The 19,978-nt window shown below is 44.7% G+C and overlaps 8 protein-coding genes across 8 annotated transcripts; 4 read left to right on the top strand and 4 right to left on the bottom strand.

The window, feature by feature from the left end:
* Nucleotides 1-10: 10 nt before the first annotated feature.
* TRIVIDRAFT_53160 (glycoside hydrolase family 5 protein) lies at nucleotides 11-1,528 on the top strand (the record flags this gene model as incomplete). The annotated part of the gene is made up of 3 exons (XM_014100561.1): nucleotides 11-453; nucleotides 507-653; nucleotides 730-1,528. 3 exons carry the CDS (start codon nucleotides 11-13, stop codon nucleotides 1,526-1,528), a joined length of 1,389 nt encoding a protein of 462 aa, XP_013956036.1.
* A 1,598-nt stretch (nucleotides 1,529-3,126) lies between these two features.
* Nucleotides 3,127-4,737, bottom strand: TRIVIDRAFT_53157 (uncharacterized protein; the record flags this gene model as incomplete). The annotated part of the gene is made up of 1 exon (XM_014100560.1): nucleotides 3,127-4,737. The coding sequence occupies one exon, from the start codon at nucleotides 4,735-4,737 to the stop codon at nucleotides 3,127-3,129; it is 1,611 nt and encodes a 536-aa protein (XP_013956035.1).
* A 1,731-nt stretch (nucleotides 4,738-6,468) lies between these two features.
* TRIVIDRAFT_222691 (uncharacterized protein) lies at nucleotides 6,469-7,061 on the bottom strand (the record flags this gene model as incomplete). The annotated part of the gene is made up of 2 exons (XM_014100559.1): nucleotides 6,469-6,732; nucleotides 6,789-7,061. 2 exons carry the CDS (start codon nucleotides 7,059-7,061, stop codon nucleotides 6,469-6,471), a joined length of 537 nt encoding a protein of 178 aa, XP_013956034.1.
* A 507-nt stretch (nucleotides 7,062-7,568) lies between these two features.
* Nucleotides 7,569-8,571, bottom strand: TRIVIDRAFT_53185 (glycosyltransferase family 8 protein; the record flags this gene model as incomplete). The annotated part of the gene is made up of 3 exons (XM_014100558.1): nucleotides 7,569-8,315; nucleotides 8,360-8,440; nucleotides 8,503-8,571. The coding sequence occupies 3 exons, from the start codon at nucleotides 8,569-8,571 to the stop codon at nucleotides 7,569-7,571; spliced, it is 897 nt and encodes a 298-aa protein (XP_013956033.1).
* Nucleotides 8,572-10,999: 2,428 nt separating this feature from the next.
* On the top strand, nucleotides 11,000-12,367 carry TRIVIDRAFT_125997 (uncharacterized protein; the record flags this gene model as incomplete). Its single annotated transcript, XM_014100557.1, has 1 exon — nucleotides 11,000-12,367. A coding segment is annotated over one exon (1,368 nt), but the record flags the coding sequence as incomplete, so codon positions are not given.
* Nucleotides 12,368-12,528: 161 nt separating this feature from the next.
* On the bottom strand, nucleotides 12,529-14,684 carry TRIVIDRAFT_222688 (uncharacterized protein; the record flags this gene model as incomplete). Its single annotated transcript, XM_014100556.1, has 9 exons — nucleotides 12,529-12,693; nucleotides 12,747-13,112; nucleotides 13,163-13,290; nucleotides 13,341-13,498; nucleotides 13,630-13,746; nucleotides 13,930-14,120; nucleotides 14,181-14,408; nucleotides 14,462-14,511; nucleotides 14,564-14,684. 9 exons carry the CDS (start codon nucleotides 14,682-14,684, stop codon nucleotides 12,529-12,531), a joined length of 1,524 nt encoding a protein of 507 aa, XP_013956031.1.
* Nucleotides 14,685-15,425: 741 nt separating this feature from the next.
* TRIVIDRAFT_70786 (uncharacterized protein) lies at nucleotides 15,426-17,158 on the top strand (the record flags this gene model as incomplete). Its single annotated transcript, XM_014100555.1, has 3 exons — nucleotides 15,426-15,498; nucleotides 15,658-16,217; nucleotides 16,265-17,158. 3 exons carry the CDS (start codon nucleotides 15,426-15,428, stop codon nucleotides 17,156-17,158), a joined length of 1,527 nt encoding a protein of 508 aa, XP_013956030.1.
* Nucleotides 17,159-18,108: 950 nt separating this feature from the next.
* TRIVIDRAFT_53146 (uncharacterized protein) lies at nucleotides 18,109-19,752 on the top strand (the record flags this gene model as incomplete). Its single annotated transcript, XM_014100554.1, has 3 exons — nucleotides 18,109-18,236; nucleotides 18,297-18,665; nucleotides 18,744-19,752. 3 exons carry the CDS (start codon nucleotides 18,109-18,111, stop codon nucleotides 19,750-19,752), a joined length of 1,506 nt encoding a protein of 501 aa, XP_013956029.1.
* Between the last annotated feature and the right edge of the window lie 226 nt (nucleotides 19,753-19,978).

Here is a 19,978-nt window from a genome sequence, read left to right as displayed (position 1 = left end):
ACGGAAAAAGATGAAAGCATTCGCCCTTGCCGCCGTGGGGCTCGTCGCGTTGACTGTGCCCACTACCTCAGCAACGAGCATCAAGATCAATACCAATTCAAAGCTGCAGCGCATTGATGGCTTTGGTTTTTCTCAGGCATTTGGGCGAGCTTCTCAATTCCAGGCTGCAGAACCTGAAATGCGAAAGAAAGCACTTGACCTTCTCTTTGACACAAAAACAGGTGCAGGATTCAGTATCATCCGAAATTGGATCCCATCTACTACTGCGCTCTCCATTGAGCCAAACAGCCCTGGGTTGGCCTCTAATAAACCCAATTACACGTGGGATGGCGATGACGAGGGCCAAATTTGGTTCACTAAACAAGCTGTTAGCTATGGTGTTAAAACTATTTATGCGGACGCATGGAGTGCACCTGGTTATATGAAGACTAACGGAGATGAGGCCACACCTGGGTATATCTTGTTAGTCTTTTCATATTGAAACTTCTGCTAATAGCTACTTCCAGGTATCTTTGTGGATCAACTGGCCACACTTGCTCCACTGGTGACTGGAGGCAAGCTTTCGCCAACTATCTTGTTCAATACGTCAAGTTCTACAAGCAAGAAGGCCTTGACATCACTCATCTTGGATTCTTAAACGAACCAGATTACATGTACGTTATCTCTTAACCCTAAATACTGCCACTTAACAATGAATTGTTACTGATGCCAATTTACTCGTCTCAATAGTGCTAGCTACTCGCAGATGCAGATTAGTCCCAGCGCACAGGAGGCTATCTCCTTCATCCCGACCCTATACGAGACAGTAAAGCGCGAACACTTGGATCTTCGACTTACCTGCTGTGATGCGACGGGTTGGGACACACAAGCCAATTATACCAATTACCTAATGGCTGCCGGAATGCAGAAGTACCTCGACATTATATCCTCTCATATGTATTCAAGCGACGCTACGTTTCCACTAAAGACGAACCTGCCAACCTGGCTCACAGAAGCAGGTGTTGAGACGAGCTCTGCCCCATTTACTACTACGTGGTATGACGATGGTGCTCTGAACGAAGGCATGACATGGGCAAGCAAACTTGCGACAGGATTTGTCGATGCTGGACTTTCTGCATATTTGTTCTGGGAGGGCTTTGAGATTAGTCAGAACCAGTCCGCAAGCCATCTCGTCGATGTTCTTGGACAGGATCCCGAGCCCTCCAGCATTTACTATGCGTTCACCATGTGGTCCCGATTCATTCGCCCTGGTGCGAATCGCGTTGCCGTCAGCGGTGCTTTACCAAATGTGATTACCGCAGCGTTCCAGAATACTGACAAATCTGTCATTGTCATTTTTACCAACAGTGGTAATTCGTCACAACTTGCCGATGTTGCTATTCCTACTGGGAAGAAATCAAGTGCGCAAGTGTGGTTGACTGATAACAATCACAGGGTACATGAGACCAACTTTAAGCGACAGAGCTCGTCTATTGAGGTTGCAGTTCCTCCCAATAGCGTAGTCACCGTCAAATTCACTTCGCGATGAAGGGCTCTCTAATGGTCCAAGGGGCGGGCAATCATACTAGATAGTCGATAAGAATATTTATTGAAGATAATGCTGCTGTGGTCAATATCTGAAAAAATTGCCGTTGTTTCTCCAGCAGTGACTGTATTCGCGTTGGGACAAACCCTGCCGCAACACCCAAGGATCTCCTGGAGTGTAACTGAAACTTCTGCAAAACACCACTAAATTAATATATATATATATGTGTGTGTGTGTGTATTGCAGCGATCTACCGCATCATTTCTTTACTTCTACTTGCAGCCCCTAATGAGAATTCCTAGGAAGAAATTTTGCACTTGACTACAATATGTGTTTGTTGCAACATTGCTATTTTTATGCACTTGTATACGTTTGTCCAGAAGCTCTTCGTAAACTGCGTACAACAACAAGAATCTCTCTTAGCTGATGCTAGAATTTGGTTTCTGACACTTGGTGTAAAATATCCTTAGGGTGCTTTCCCCTCTTTCGCAATAGGAAAGGCGGGGAGGGGTCGTGATGCATAGAATTCTAATCCAGATGCTAATCACGGTATCTTTCATTTTTACGTCTTACCTAACGTCCTTTTACTCTCACGAGAGCCTGTGGGCCATTGTAATAGCCCTCAGCTTGCGGACTATAGGGATAAATGCTTCTTTCTATTACGTTGCTCTAAGATCATACCTCCTATCTTTCTGTGGAGACGGGGTTATATATTTCCCACTGTACGTTACTTGGTCGAGTTAACTTAATCATCAATTATCAGTTTTGGCTAGCGTCCATCGTTTTAATACCACTATCATCATACCCGGCAGCACCTTTGCATTCACTTCCCCTCAACCGACCGCTAATACAAGTAGTACTATTGGGTCTTCTCGGTTATTCTTCAGGTGATTAATGCTTTTCCCCATTCCAGCCTAGCCGTGCCGTTTCTCCGTAGGATGGCCGGGTCTCGGTCCCTGGAGCATTTACCCCATATTCAATCGCGAGTGCGTCGACATTGAATACTAAAAATGGTTCTCTGCCTTTAAGTATAATCAAAACGGTCCACAATGGTTGGTCGGGAAAATGCGTTCAACGGGTAAATCCCTAAAAATTTCCACCAAACGGGCTCGTTCGGTTCGTGAAATTGTGGAGTTGAAAGATCTCCCACGGCCTTGACGGGGCGAAGTCGCAAAGTTGCTTGCATGAGGAATAATTATCTGTAGTCATGTTTGAATACTATTCAACTGCAATACCCTATAGCTAAGAGACTAGGATATTCTAATAGGAAAATACCAATAACACTAGAATACCGTAACATGCCTTAGAAATTGAGGACGTTAATTATTTTAAATCGTATATAGCCTGGGATACTAGTGAAGTATCATACTTGGATATACGCTATGCTGTTTTTATGTTACAAGTCAAGTGAAGGAATTCATGTTTCAATGTTACCCAATGCTATAGAGAACAACTCACGAGTGGTTAGAAGATTTAGTATCGGACGACGTAGTTGGAATTTGAACAGGAAAGTTCTATTGTATCCTACAAAACTAATAGTACTACTAGCTAAAGACCCCCAGGAAATAGTTAGAATGCTGTGGGTATGTCAGGATATCATTTTAATATTGTTTGGTAAATTCAGATGTATCCATGCTGTCGGCAGACGCATCTTTGAATTCACGAGCCTTCAGATTCTGTGAAAACAATAGATCCAATTCCTCGTACGTCCTATCTTTGCTTTCGGGGAGGCGAAAGTAACCCCACAGCAAACAAAGGAGCGAGAAACCGGCAGCCAGAAAGGCAGTCTTGCCCTTCAGATTTCCCGCAGTAGGATTCAGAGTATAGGGAGCCACAGTGGCGCTAAACACATTTGCAACATTGTATGCGTTACGAGCCAGGGAGATACTTTTAGACCGAAGGCGGGTGGAAGATATCTCGCCAACAATAATGTAGGCAGTTGGACCAACAGTCAACTGGTAGATGACGTACCAGACAAGATACATAATAGCCTGGCCATAGCCCAGGCCCGTGGTTTGGCGAGCAAGTGCTAGAAATCCAAGAATAAACATAGCACAAGACATGCCCGCATATCCGCAAAGCATGATTCCACGTCGACCAAATCGTGCAGTCACAAATACTGAGAGTAGAGTGCACAAGAAATGAATTCCTCCTTGTCCAATGGTCATTTTGTAAGCGTTTGCTGCGGCCAACCCAGCTTGCTCGTAAAAGTAGGACGAGTAATTAGCTATGGCAAAACCACAGAGAACCTGGGACGCCCAAACGACGCATCCGATTTCGGTACGCCATATGTTTGTTCCGCGAAAGCAGTCCCTGTATGAGGCCCCTTCCGTCATGGCCATCTCCAGGTTGGTAGTTTGAACCATCAAAGCAATAGACTGCTTACTAGTTTGCGTTTTCTTGGAGGAAAGTCGTTTCATAGACTGCTCCGCTTTGTCGATACGACCTTTGCGAACGAGCCACCAGGGAGACTCAGGTGCAAACAGAAGCAGAGGAATAACGATAACAGGCCAAACCCACTGGATGGCAAGCGGGATTCGCCAAGACCACTCATCGGTGCGATTTACCAAGCCGTAGAGAACACCGTATGAAACGAACTGGCCGATTCCCCAGCAAAGGACAACGAAAGTCTCGAGGTATGCGCGAAGGGCTACTGGGGCGACTTCTGAGGCATATGCGGGGGCCAAAGTGGTGAAAACACCCCATGCCAAACCACACAACAATTCCCCGGCGAAAAGCACCTCAATGGTCTTTGAAAAGAAGGGAATAAATAGAACACCAGTAAGAAACACAAGAGTTCCCAGAACAGCTTTCTTGTGACCAAGCCACTCAGTGATAAGACCGTTGAGATAAATGCCAACGATATTACCTAGAGGGCTCGCCAGTCCTAAAGCAGTCTGCCACTTTGCCTCTAACTGATATTTCCCCTGTCCTTGGGGATGACCAAATTGCTGTTGAAAAGCGGGATACCCGAAAAGATTGCCGATGAGAGCCGTGTCGTATCCATCCATAATGACAACGATTGAGACAATCATAGACCACATGCATGCTTGCGGGTACATCTTGACGGCCTTGAGAAACGTCAAGCTATGTTCTTCCTGTGTTGCGTTGCGAGCATCTTCAGCGAGGTTGGTCCAGTTACCAGCTGTTTCGAAGGCTTCAGCTTGTGGCACATGCTCGACCTCTGCTTTCTTGTCTGCGCCTTGAGACATCTCTAGAGATTGGGGGTGAGACATGCGCTGGGTTAACGTAATTCGCCCGCCTGTGAATGAAGATATAGTTAAATTTAGTGGCACTATGATGTTGAATATAAGATCTCGGTCCTTGGTTTCTACTAACAATACCTTTCATTTTATACCTCACACTCTATTACCCTAATCCAGATGTTTATGGGGCTGCATTGTGAGCTCATTGCTATCCCGTGTCTCGTCCGTTAGCAATTTAGCCTGCGACACACCATTAGCTGTTTTGTTTAGCTAACAAACTTTACCCTACCGATCGGCTAAATCTCCCACGGACGGTTAAATCCTATTGGAGTTAAAATGGAATGAAGTCGTCGAAACCATTTTACTATGAGAGCTGACTAGTGGTCAAAGCATTGCTACAACCCGCAGCCTTGAACAGGAACTGATGCATTTCCATTGACTGACGACATGCGGGGTTGGAAAGCTGGGGAAATTAACCTTGTGGGTGATACCTGGTCTTGGGGATTTGTTTAACACAATGGATTAGAGGCTACTGAAAGTCGAATAGCTATTGAAAATGTTCCATTTGTCCTATATTGCATTCGGTAAGTGTGCCTCTCAACCTGTACAAATCTTGTGTTACGGGTTGATATTTTAAATGTCAGAGTCGAATATGCAACCTTCCCACTTGGGGTATGCTGGCTATCTTCTGGGTTAAGACTACATGCTTCTTAATTACCAAGATAAAAACAAATCGTCAAGACAAATGTTAAAACGCTACAGTTGCTGCCGCGAGTGGATCCACTACGGGACAGCTCAAATTCTCTTGAACGGTGTACTTATGTCCACGGCAGCAACTCCTCCTCCCTTACACGGCTATTTATTCTATTACACCAATAGTTACTCACTAGTTATACTAGGGTACATACTAGCCCCTCTGTTAGGTCCTTTATAGGGGAAAAATCTTCAAGGAATACCCATACCTGCCACTGGGGAGAAAATCTCTATGCTGTAGTTTCACTGCAATGACGGCCTATTGCCGTCTTATTCTCGGCTATTCGAGGAAAGTGCAGTGATAGTTGGATAGCTCAAGTAGGCTGTATATATACACACATAGCTTTCTTCTTCCAGTTACTTCTTGCCGCAGGGGGCCTACAGGCCTAACTTCCCGGCGCCGCTCTGGGCAGCGCCGCTTATTATATAGGATATGGCCATAGTTTTTAGCCGTAAGGACAGGGCAACTGATATTGTACGGGGTACGGCCCGGGTTGTTATGTCGACCTCGGTCAGCAGCTACAGGTTCTGCCCCAAGGACTTACGTTTGCGGCAATTCTAACCATTTGGTTAAAAAGTATGGTTAAATTTGTTGACGGAGCCCTCAAACGGGTGTAAACCGACTGCCTTACAATGTCGAACGGAAGTAACATAAAGCCTCCAGGCACATGCTACTACGCCATGGGGGCTTTCACACGCCTATTATACTCTCTTCGTTTGGTGTAAACTTTGCTGCTCCAGATTCGTTATTGTTTGTTTGAGACAGTGTGGGCCATTGGACTGGTTGGTAATTTTCGGAATAGCCAAGCAAATTAACTCTGTATATCGCATAACGCTCTATCAAAGTGAAACTGGAACGTAGAGACACTTTTTTAATGCCATGGTATTTAAATGGATATTGCGCAGTGGCAAGTCCCCAAATGCTGCCGTCCCGGAGTTACGTTGAGAATCGATCAATTGGGAGTGCTTAGTAGTATCGTTGATTTATGTTGTCTCATTCGTATCGTGATACTCTATCAAGCAGTGGCGGCTTCCGAGTTCTTCGTCGCAATCTTTATCACTTCTAGACAATCGTTCGACCTCGCGGCGCTTCAGTGGCAGCTTCTTCAGGGCGTCGTCCACCAGCTGCTCGTATTTACCGTTTGGGACGTTTGGTTCATACATCAGAGTAGGATGACGCCCGCCGGCCTTGCCTCTAATACCATCGCTGGCAACAAGCAGAGCCTCCTTGATAGCTGAGGAAGGCCGCTTATGCAACCGTTGGACAAACTCCTCGGGGCACTCATAAATTTCTTCAGGCTAACTTGTACGCCTAAATGACCGCCTAGGCGGGGTGGAAGTCGTCGAAATGTTGATGGTGCTGTCGGAAGCATAACCGCCCAGAGCCACATCAGGTCCATCTTGAGACAATGAACGTTTTCGTGCGTGATAGCCTCTGATAAAACCGGCGCGCTATCAAGATAAGCAAGAGGATAGCAAGTTGAGACACAGATAATGGCAGGACTGAGGAGAGCAGGGCCATTGGGATATGGCTCGTCTGGGGCCGCAATAGGTGTGAATTGAGGCGCAAAAGACATTGAGGAGGGCGGATTCAAAGAGTTGACTACTTGAGAAGGCAGTAGCTCTCTTATTGGGACCAGATACTATTGTTGGTGTTTGCTGAATCACTCCAATTCCTACCTCGCATTCACAACTCGATTCTCTGGGCCTATCTTAATTTCTGTTAGTTGTAATCTATGTCAAAGAAAGCTAAGGTTATTTACTTACCAATATTATCTACCAAAAGCGCAACTTAAAATGATATTGCTGAAAGTCCAGCCATATCATAGAGTTGCTAGGCTTACACATGACCACAAGCATAATCAGCGTAATTGCCAATTCTGGCTCTGGTTTGGTTGCAATGAGATATGTAAGCCGGCTCCTCCATTTATTCCCTATAAATGATTGGAAAATATTGAGGCTGGATCCCGAAGAGCTGATACGAGTCCTATATCAAAGGTTATGGCTTTGTGAAGGCTGGGGGCGTAATAGAGAAAAGTAAAAAGATGCAAGGAGTTTTACAAACGCTAGACTTTAGCTGTATCTCATGGATTAGTTAAATAACAGTAAGCTTTTTTATCAGTGTCGTAATCATTATAAAATCCTGTCCACACGAGTCTGTCGGCACACTTTGGCCGATCCAGTTTCTCAATATCTGGACATTCCGGTAAGGCCGCCTGCCATTGGGCCTCAGTATGGGATCTCCATGGCTTTGGCAGGGGCCAGTCGCTGAAATGCACCAGATATGCCCTTCCAGCTTCAACTATCGCGTTCCATTCCTCGTCTTCATCAGGGGCGAGGTATTTGTGGTGATGCTTGTTTCGGAACTCTCCTGTTAACAACGCAAGGCGTCGGTGAGGGAGTATCATGGCCGAGTCTTCAAATAACTCATTTAACACCTCCATATCGAAATCGCCACTCCGTATAGCCTCGTTGATTATTCTCTTGTATCGATGCGTGTTGGGTTCGATAAGCATAAGATGCGACCCTAGGATCTGCTTCGCAGCATGATCACCGTCGGTTAGCCAATATGCGCGTGGCATAGCTACAGGCGAATCTGGCGCAAGAAATAGGAAGTCCATATTGTTAAGGACGAGCGAGTCTGAGTCGAAGGCTAAGATTCTTGTGTACTCGATAAGGGCAAAGGCGTGGAATTTCGTAAGGCTGTCGCGCCATGTCGAGTCTCCTTTGTCTGTAGAAAGAATGTCAAACGGGCGGAAAACGATGTTGAGATCGCTAGCTCGAAGTTTCTCTATGGCCTTAGCCTCACGTGTATTCGCACTCTGGAGTGCCTAGTTAGCAGGGCGAGTGGTATGTCGAAGCCAAGCTATCTCACCTCCTGGTCCCATGCCTTTGGGAATATCAACACCAGGTCATATTTGGCACCGAAACGCTTCAGACGGTTAAAGTTAATAACCTACAACATAATCTATTAGCAACCGGTACCATGTTTATATTATAACGCGGAATCTAACGTACACTATTGCATAAGTAATCTATGTCAGTAGCATATTGTGCATAGGCAAACCGCGGATATTTTTTCTCCATTGGTAAACTCGAGTTGCTAACGTCTCTCAAGAAGCTGAGGGAATTGGAGAGATGTTTCTCTTGAACGACTTCGTACATTCCGAGAGTGACACAGATAACAAACATCGCAACTGCTACTCTCCGGGCAGAGAGTAGCATAATGTCCGAAAATATTGTATTGATCTTGCTCTAGTGAATATTAAAGGAATAGAAATGAGTTAGCAATCCGTAGGGTGGAATTCAGAAGCAATTAATAATAAATACAACTGACTCATTGGTTACAGAATCTGTTATTCTAAACACACCGAAACTCCCCAGGCAAGCAACACTATTTTTAGTAATGAAAAATATTCTAGATGACGCGTACTTCGTATGCATAAAGCCGCTAGATGGCGCTAATACCAATGCGATACGAAAGAAAACCATCTAGTCAAAATACCGGCACAGCCTCTCAAAAGTTTACCCCCTTTTGAAGAAACAGTGGTGTTGGAAGAAACCTATCTGATAATAAACTAAGTTACATCTTTAAGATAATATAACATTAATCGGATAAAGCCAGGTAGTGGAAAGGGTTGAAGCTGATCAAGGATATCACTGATATTACAGTGAGATATTGTGATATGGTCTAACCTCAGCTATTTTAGCTATTAGGGTATATAATTGCAATTGCATCCCCTTTGCAGTTGATTGTGCCTATTCTATAAGCTTTCCATCAGCAATATTAAAATGTCTAACCTGATTTACGGCTTTCTCTGTAAATAATAAAATTCGTCGAGATTGGGAATTTATCCTATAAGATAAAGGAGTAGTGGGGGGACCCCTCTTTGTATATAACTGCGGGCGATTGTAAGAATAAGGCTTACGAGTACTAAACCTGGTAATTTGGTAGGAGCTTGGATAAAGTGGAAAAGCGAGTTGCGAAATTAGTGGAGGAATACAATATATACCTTTTTTGCCAATGTTTTTACATCTCCGTTGGCATCCTGCCGACACCGAGTTAGTCGAGCTTAGTAATTAAGCTCAGGTGCTCTTAGGTAAGATGAAACAACAAAACGGGCTCCAATAGATCGACGATGCCGTACTCGTACACAAACGAGATGCCGTATTAGTCAGCAGCACACACTATCTCAGTCGATAACCTTACGAAGAAGAAATCGCTGAAGTGACCCACATCTCACAGCGCTTATACTATGTACATCTCATTGCCTATCTGAGCTTAACATTGCGATCAAACGGATGACTGTGTGACGACCTGTATACCTAAAGCATTAGGTATGTATTTCCCAAGGGACAGACCCCCAGTTCTAGTCTCATATTAGCGAATAGGTACTTCTTGTGCCTGACTACCGAATCAAGATACCGTCTCATTATTCTGATTGTAGTTAGTGCATCGGTCTTAAGTTATTCCGAATTAGTCTACCCCTGTTAGCTCGTTATGATAAGAGTTAGACCGTATCGGTCGGACGTTCATCCATGGAATCAAGTCCACTTCATCTCCATCCATACTGACAACCGTGGCTTGACAACCTCTATGACATACTCAATGATATAGGTTGTTTGTCTGGGAAATTTAGGGCCTCGCTACAACGCTTTTCAAGCCGACTCTTCATATTTCTGTATTCCATTGATACTCATCTTGTGACCTCCCTTGATGACTCCTCTGCCATTGGCAAGATTGACGTTTGCAGATTAAATCTTTCATATATTGGCATAGTGGCCCACATTCATAGGTAAACGCTTTCAATGCCTGCCAAAAGACGCCCAGTGAACAAAACTTTTAGCGGCTGCGCTCGTTGTAAATCCAGCAAGGTTCGTGACCACCCACCCTCCACACACCTCTTAACTCTAGAGCACATCAGTTAAGGATGGCCCGCGCATAGGTAAAATGCGATGAAGCGAAACCCAGCTGTGGCCGCTGCACTTCAAGAAGACTCCAATGTCCGGGGTATCCAGGCCTGATTATACGATGGTCTACAAAGCACGAGGTGTTCAATAACGTTGAAGGTTTGACATGGTTTCCTAGCTCGTTATCACAGGAGACTAAGCTTTAACAGCGCCAAACCAAAGCCTCGCATACAACACGTCTCCAAGGCCGGCACCCGATGATTGTCTATCCTCTCTATCTGCTTCTACTATGGGCTTCCCTGCGTTTCAAAAAGCAACGTCTACAGCTCAGAATATTCTTCCACAGAGATGTTCAAATGTAACATCGCGTTTCCTAACTGAGAATAATGTGGAGATTGAAGAAGAAGAGAATGGCCTAATATCGGCAAACGCAAACGAGTTTTACAAGCTCCAGAATAGTCATGACTTGGCCGACTCTTGGGACACGAATAGCTATATGGGCACCATGGACTTCAGAAGTACTATTCCATCATTGCCGGGTGCGATGCGATACCAAGACATTGATCAGTGTCTAAATCCTTCTTTAGTTGTCCCATGGAAGGGTTCTATTCCGCCAGCCATTAGCTACCTTCCGGCACGTTTGGCAACGTATTATTTCAAGAACGTCTGTTCCATTTTCTCCAGCTTCGACTCAGAACTTAACCCATTTCGATCATATGTTTCTCAAATCTTCTCGTATTCTGCGCCAGTATTCAACGCAATGCTGAGCAGTTCTGCAGCAAGACTAGCAGACGAAATGCCACAGCTGAAGGTTATCGCTCTTCAATATCAAAGTCAGGCCTTAAGATGTATCGCAGAGAGCCTCAAACAAACAAATGAAGTCCGTGAAGACACCCTGTTCGCAATATTTCTCATCGGATTGAGTACCGCCTGGCACGATGGAAAAGATATAGGCATCCCTCATTTTCATGCCGCCCAGCGAGCCATCTCGTCAAATTCGATATCCGCAAGAGGAAACAATCAGTCAATGACTAACTTCTTCAAGTCTGCTCTCATATACTGGGAAATGGCTATAAGTCTAGTCAGTGACGAAGTAGAGTTCAGTTCCGATATGGATGGTGTCACGGTGGAAGAAAACCCCAATATTGCGGCCAGAGTAATAAGAGAGCCCGGCAATCATCGCATAGTTCCACACCCATGGACTGGGGTGTCATCGCCTATCCAAGCTATCTTCAGCCGCGTCACAAAGGTTATCCAGTCACTGAGACGAACTGATCGTCACTCTGATGCTGGCTCACTTAGATACCAGAGACTCAGTCAAGACGCTACGAAACTAGAAGAAGCTCTCTGGTCTGTTGCATTACCAGGTATTGCGGAGATTGATGACTCGGGAGATCCAAATACTCCACCACATCATCACATTCTTCTTGCGGAAGCATACCTCTTTGGTGGCTTATATCAAATATATCGCAAATTTCCCGGCATTCTACGACAACGTCGAGAATGCATATCATCTGCAGTGTGGCCTCAGCTAGGTGCCAAGAACAATCCGATAGCGGACTGGTATAACTCACTGCCGAATGCCACTTCGAATAGTACGTTTCTAAGCTCTCTCGGGTTTGGCGTCCTCACCCGCTTGCAACAGATTCCAATTACATCTGGCACTAGGTCTGTTCAGGCCATTTTAATATTTGTCGCCGCCGGTTCGCTGGTAATACCATCTTCATTTATTCCAGAGCCTAACCAATTCCATACTTCCTTATCATCTCGCGAAGCAGTATTGGATTTGGATCATGACCATGTCATGGGTTTACGAGCATTCACAATTTCCCGGCTGGCATCTCTCCGGACATTGGTTCATTCACGGCCAGTTGATCTAATGTTGCAAGTCATCAAGGAAATGTATAGACGTCTGGATATGGGAGAAAAGATCTTCTGGATTGATCTTATTCGCGACATGGGGTGCGAGACTATGCTCGGTTAGGGTTTCCAGAAAGCATCTGGTGTTATAAGCATCGGTTCACATTAAGCTTCCGATAGTGTAATGATTGCAATTAAATAATGAACAAAGTTGAATTTATTGAGACAAAGATTAACATATCGTTGTGCATTATGTGTAATTCGAGCCAAATCCTAGCTCATTTCTGGTATCGTGGCCTCTAATACATCTTCATCCGTAATAGTCGTCTGAGGGCCTTTAAACCAATATTTACCTCCAAGTCCGAATGGAAACACCCAACCTACCAAGGATATTAAAGTGACAGCTCCAATCATCACGGGAGCATAATTCAATGTAGTCTTCGAAATTTTGTCAGTAACGCTAGACAAACCGAGAGGAAGAGAAAGCTCACCCCAGTAACAGGATACACCTGCGGCAACGACAGAACGACAAGGAGGTAGAAAATCCAAACACTTGAAATTGTAGCAACAACTGGGCTAGCTCGACCTAAGTTCCATTTGGCTGGTACAAAAGCCCCAGCGCCAACGGTTTGGCGGGCTATAATAGGGAAGAGGTAGCTGACATTGGTGGCTATGGTGGACATGGCCGTGATAGCGGAGAATGCGACAGATGAACCAATAACAGCGGTGGAAATAGCAATGGAGACGGTGGCGACAAGGAAGGCAGCGTGGAGGGGCATGCGGTGGGTAGTCGTGAGTTTCCGAAAGTATCGTGAGAAAGGAAGAACATTGTCGCGAGATATAGCATATGTTACGCGCTGAAAGGAATTAGTTGAAGTCACAGTCAAATATAGGAGATTGATGGTACCTGTGCAGACATGAAGGCCGATGCGGTTGCGCAAGTACTGTCAACCCACAAGAGGACAAGGATGGCGGTAGAACCAGCAGGGCCGATAAGCTGCATAAGATATTCGGCCCAATTATTTGCGTACGTTGCTAAGCTTAAATTTAGTAGGTATCATTGAGAAAAAGTATCATAATCATACCGGCGATTATGGCATCAAAATCTTGTATGCAAAAGAGAATGAGGATCAAGGTTGGAATAGAGAGTAGCCAGCCAGATAGTGTTGCCATCCACATTCCTTTTGCCACGACTTCGGAAGCCTCTTTTGTTTCCTCTGCTAGATGTGCAGACGCATCATAGCTGTAATGTAATGTTAGGAAACCCATGATTGTTGTTGGCGTGTAAGAACATACCCAAAAAAAATCCAGGCTCCCTTCGCAAAGGCTATTTCAGTAACAGTTGGATTTGCAAATTTTATCCACAAAACTTACGAAAAGCGTCGATATAACCCAGCAGTACCCATCCGAAGCTTGCTTTCTGTCGCCTTCATTGATATTATTAAAGAAATGTTGAAATACTCCCGACGATGGTTGGAAGTTTCCGCTAGCCTAAATGCACCATATTAGCAAAAAAAATATTGAAAGAAGATGTTCAGGACTTGCCTTTGTTGGAAACCATATCCAGTAAGCAAAAAATAATGAGAAGAATATTAGAATGGCAAACCGGAAGTAGAGTTGCCTATATACAAATTTAGTTTGTCATGGTAGTGTGAGGTTACACGTGGAACCTACAGAACTCGCGGGCTAATAATATTTGGAAGCATCGCAATCAGAATTCCCAGAGAAGTCAATATCCAAGAAAACCATCCTTTGGTCAAGACTTCTGCGTTTGGATATTGTATTTCGAGTGCAGATATGAGAAAGTTAGTTGCACCTTGTTGAACACCGCAAGGAACGGTTATCCAGCCTGCCCAATTCCACCACTTCACGAAAAAATAAAGTCAGCCCTGTATGTGGGAATTTGGAAGAGAATGGAACCTTACAGCGGTCATCCAACTTAAAAACGGTCCCCATTTCTTACCACCGAGGTAAAAACTCCAGTAGTAGATGCCACCGGCGACGGGAAGGGCGGAAGCAATCTCAGCCATTGCTAATGATACAACGAACGAGAGGCCCCCAACCATCGTCCAGTTTGCAAATGCCGCTTCAGGTCCACCAGTGGACATCACAAAGGCAAACATCATGGGAATACCGGAGATGAAATTCATAGTCTGCTTCTCTGTCAGAATGCACGCCGCCAAAGATAGATACTCAGATAACAAACAGTGAATGTCGCTGCCCAGTTTTCAAAAAGCCCCAAAGTGCGGAAGAATTCTTTGAAAGGTTAGAGAGGTTACATAGCGGATGATCATGAGAAAAAGGAAACCTTGTTTGTATCCCAGCTGTGCCAATTGATATTCATCGTTAGACAGAGCTTTTGAAGTAAAATCGCTGGGTGAATCATGGCTCTGACTAATCGTCATTGAATCCCTCTTCTCGGCCACCATCGTGAAACCGTCCGTCGAATCTTTTCGGGTACGCCGTATGGTCAATGTTATTTGTGAGTGTGGGAATTAACAGCGACGTATGACTCCCGATACAGGTGCCAAAATAAATGTAGGAGAGTCTTCGTGACCTTGAACCAGTAGCAGTGATAGTTGGTCGCAGACATTCACGCATGTTCGGCGTATGTATTTTAAGAGATATTCGGACGGTTTTTATGGGACTCACTGGTGCTTATCCCCCAGATTTAAGTTCGTTATCAGCCTCGCAGTATGGGGAAGAATCCACAGATGCATTAGTCTAATTTAGGCATGTTATGGCGATTGATATCGGTGAGTTTTAGTCTGTTTGATAACATATCAAGTGTTGTGATTGACACAGTATCCACCAGCTCTAGCCGTTACTGAAATTTCCGCCATTGCCGAGAGCAAGATTCCAAGGTTCTTTTTGATTAGTATACCGATCTCCCCGCATTCTGTTACAACTAATGGAGATTAGGATGCCAGTTTTGCATTATTCCTTTTCTTGAACGATTTTATTGTAGTCCCCTTGCAATGCGGAGAGGGTATCCACAGAGGTGCTAGTCTTACTTAGGTAAATCATGGCGATAAATTTTAGGTTATGCTTATCTATTGGATACTGTAGGGGATGATATCCAGCCACTTTTGCGAGATCGGCTAATCATGTTTCCCCCCGCATATTAGCATACACTTGGCCGATCTAGGGAAATCATCGCGGCCACTTCAATGACTTGTTCGCCTGTTTATCGCGGCCTTACTCAGACACGCAAGAACATTTTCGATAGCTATATGATCGACCGTAAGCTCTTCCAAATATATTCAATAGTCTCGCTGTCGAATCTCAGGTGCAAACTCTATGGGCAAATTCTGTGAACAGACTCCGTGATTTATCATGCTAGGTCCAAAGATTGGTCAAAGATCCCATGCAGTTACCGATAGTAGAGCTAATGTTGTATAGACCACAAACTCCAACGGCTGATGGCGGATCCCGGTTTGCCGGTTCCTAGCCCAACCACATCCTTCTGGCAATCTTCTTCTCGTATACATTTAGAAGGTACGCAATCAGAGACCCTGCCAGAATCGAGAGATGTAGTCATCCTCGGCTCCGGTATCACAGGTTGCAGTGTTGCGCAGTGGCTATTAAAGGAAGACGACGGAATCTCAATCACGGTTCTCGATGCTCGAGGCATCTGTTCCGGCGCCACGGGGCGGAATGGTGGACACATAAGATGTGTTGCCGTGCAAGATTACGATCGCCTCTCGCGAAAATACGGCCATGATGCAGCAGTCAAGATGGTGCGGTTCTCGCTTTCTCACTACGAAAGTATAGTTTCTATAGCTCGAGAGTTCGGGAACTCGATATTTGAGGACTCTGAGCTTAGAGAGGTGCAATCCGTATCAGCAATATTGAACCAGGCAAAGATGGACGACATAAATGCTATGCTTAAGCGATTTGATGCAGCATTCCCTGATTTAAAGGGCCAGTGGAGGATATGTGGGCCAGAAGACGCCGCAACGGTAGGTTATATGCTTTCACATACAAGTATCTTCTAACTTAAACCAAGAAGTATGGCCTCATTGGTGCTGCCGGTGCACTCATCGGCCGTGCAGGTGCTGCTTGGCCTTATCGGCTCATCTTAGGAATATTCAGTGCGCTACTTGAACGGCATCATGATCGTTTCTCAGTCGAACAAAATACACCAGCCATATCGATAACGAGGGTTCAATCCAGTGAACATCCTTACCTTATCAACACGCCACGAGGCTACATCAAGGCAAAGCACGTTGTTCACTGCACCGAAGGCCATGTAGGCCACTTGCTTCCTCGACTTCGAGGTCTTGTTTTTCCACGGCGGGGTCAGATGACGGTGCAGGCACCTGGGCCGGAATATCCTGCCTTGGATGGCCGGAGATCTTGGAGTTTCTACTTTGAGAACGGTTTTGACTACCTGAGTCAAAATTTGCGGACGGGCGACGTGTTTCTTGGTGGAGGGGACATTGGAGAAGATGCATATCTCTCTCAACTAGGCGAGTCTTCAGATGAGAACGAGAATGTTGTAGCGAAGGCTCACTTAGTTGGTATCTTGCCATCCATTCTTAAAAAAGCCCCCTCTTCAGCAGGAAATAACCCCCGGGGGCTTGAAGTAAAGTCTTCGTGGACTGGCATCATGTGTACACCACTTGATGGGCTTCCACTTGTTGGAAGGCTCCCACAAGCAGCACTCGATCGCCTCAGCGGTAGCAACTCTGCTGCTGAGTGGATTAGCGCTGGTTATAACGGCTACGGCATGGTTAATGCCTGGCTCTGTGGTAGAGCAACGGCAGAAATGATCCTAAAGAGGGATGTTAGCTCATGGTTCCCAGAGCAATACCTTATTACTACAGAAAGGGTAGGATATTTAAATGCCCGCCTAACATCGGTTATACAATCATCTCAGGGTCTCCGAGCTTTGTTGTAGTATACAGCGGAAGCAGAAGTATTAAAGACATTTTGTCAGTCAGAGCTTATTTCTACAACGAGCTTCTTGTTGAAGAATAGCATCATCCAACTCCATTGGCGTATCAGAAGAATATATGCCCATTTGTTTGACTTGCATTTACCTTTTTTAATAGCCAACCGCTAACTCTAAGCCTACACTCTAACTCGCACTGAAAAGTGAAGCACCTAATTGTATTGTATAGCTCGGAAGCTAAATCTACGCGTAGTTACACTGGTTTATCTCTTGCACATATACTTGAGATTTATATCAATTATAATCTTGTTAGAGCTCACATGGTATTTACTTATTTGATCAAGTTTGGGGGCCGCGGTTGGGCTTGGTGTTCATCTTACAATCTGGTCCTTCGTATCGGGTTGATCTCTTATAAACAGCTTATTCCGATATAATTCTCACTGCAAATACAATTATTAGCCTAATCCTTTACCCTGTTGGCCTAACGGCATAATGGGCCGTTATGGGTAATTTTGGTGACTTGCGCGCCGCATGTGCCAGAGACGCCGAGTATTAGATCCGATATCGCTCTAGGAGCAAACAATGGGAATTCGGAAATCGCGGATTCCCAAATCTAGGATTGCTAGTGTCTTCAATAATTGCGTAAGCTCTAAGTTCATTACCCCGACAGTCCCACCAGCTGTAGAAAAATATACGTTTCTCATTTGTTTGGAAGTTTAGGACTATAATAATAGTTGTAAAAGGTAGACTAGAAGTATGTAACTCCACTTCGCAGGCAGTTATAGTTGCATTCTGCTACGATGCTAATACAATTTTGGCAATGCATCGCGATATTAGCGCAGTAGCTCCAGTTTACTTTGTCTCATGAAAGAGGTGTATATAAGACGCAGATATAAGTAGTGGCATTCTCCTTCTCAAATACTTGCAATACAATACTAAATTTCGATAATTCAAAGATGTCAGATCTATTCAAAGAGCTCACGGCCCCAAATGGCCTTAAATATATTCAACCTCTTGGCTTGTTCATTAACAATGAGTTCGTCAAGTCTTCAAACAACGAAACCCTTGACGTCTATAATCCAGCGTTCGTCCTTTGCATTACCATATCACCTCTTTGCCCACGTAAAATACTAATAATATATAGCGACGAGTTAATGATTGCCTCCGTTTACAGTGCATCTGAAGATGATGTTGATATAGCAGTACAGGCTGCACAAAGAGCATTTAAAGATCCCAGTTGGAGCGAACTTTCGCCCACTGAAAGGGGAAATTTAATGCTTAAATTAAGTCGGCTGATTGAAGAAAACCTGCAAACCCTTGCCACCATTGAAACATGGAACAATGGTAAGCCGTATAGTGTTTCTATCAGCGAAGATGTCCCGGCCACTGCGGCAGTAATCAGATATTATGCTGGATATGCGGATAAAATTCAAGGATCTGTCCTGGGAACTGGCCCGGCAAAATTTGCATATACTATTCGAGAGCCAATTGGCGTCTGTGGCCAAATAATTCCGTAAGTAAGGTCTGAAATCCACATTTCTAAGGTCTCTCTATTGCCACCTTTGAGTCGCGACGTTACTGATCTCATTAGATGGAACTATCCACTTCAGATGGCTGGGTGGAAACTAGGCCCTGCCCTAGCTTGTGGAAATACAGTGATTTTGAAGGCGGCTGAACAAACTCCGCTGTCTATCTTGTACTTCGCAAGTCTGGTGAAGCAAGCTGGATTTCCACCAGGTGTAATCAATATTATTAACGGGCACGGCAAAGTCGCCGGGGCTGCTCTTGCGAAGCACATGGGCGTTGATAAAATCGCATTCACTGGAAGTACTGCTACTGGCAAAGAAATTATGAAATATGCCAGCCTCAACATGAAAAATATAACCCTAGAGACTGGCGGTAAAAGCCCACTGTTGGTTTTTAATGACGCGGAACTAGATCAAGTGGTGAAGTGGGCGCACGGCGGTGTCATGTGGAATAACGGTCAGATCTGTACAGCAACGTCCCGCATCCTCGTTCAAGAAGGGATATATGATGAGTTCCTTGCGGCATTCAAAGCACGAGTTGAGTCAATGCAAGTGGGAGATCCATTTTCTGGAGGGACTTTCCAGGGGCCTCAAGTATCAAAGGCACAGTACAACCGTATACTGTCATACATTGAGGTTGGTATAAACGAAGGAGCCACCATCTTAACAGGAGGAACTGCAGTAAAAACTGCTGGTCACGGCAAAGGGTTCTTTATTGCCCCTACAGTTTTTACAAGCGTGACCTCTTCAATGAGAATATACCGAGAAGAAATTTTCGGCCCTGTTGCAGTCGTCGTTAAGTTTAGAACGGAGGATGAGGCCTTAAGGATGGCCAATGATACAGAATATGGACTCGGGGCGGCTGTCTTTACTGAAAACCTAACATTGGCTCATCGGGTTGCAAGGAAACTTGAAGCAGGTATGGTTTGGATTAACTCGAGTCAAGACTGTGATGATCAAGTCCCTTTTGGTGGCGTAAAACAAAGCGGCATTGGATCTGAGTTAGGCGAGTCTGGATTGGCACCTTACTCTATCATTAAAGCCGTTCATCTGAATATGTCAAATCGCTTATAGTTATACTTCCAATTATATATATATATATATATGTATGTAGGGTATGTATACTTCAAGACTTAATAGACCAATCTGCTTATAAATTTATCCAGTCAACTGATAACTTTCTTTGTGAGCTTATTGTGCTTGATAGTTAGTCTAACAGGCTATGATATTAATGGCGACGCCCTGAATGGTAAAGCTGAGTATCACCATCGTGCTCGTTTTCTGCGAAACGATATATCCG

The sequence above is a fragment of the Trichoderma virens genome (genome assembly GCF_000170995.1).
Source record: "Trichoderma virens Gv29-8 chromosome Unknown TRIVIscaffold_60, whole genome shotgun sequence".
In the NCBI taxonomy this organism is placed as follows: domain Eukaryota; kingdom Fungi; phylum Ascomycota; class Sordariomycetes; order Hypocreales; family Hypocreaceae; genus Trichoderma; species Trichoderma virens.
Note: the sequence above shows the minus strand (reverse complement) of the source record. Positions and strands in the feature narration are given on the sequence as shown.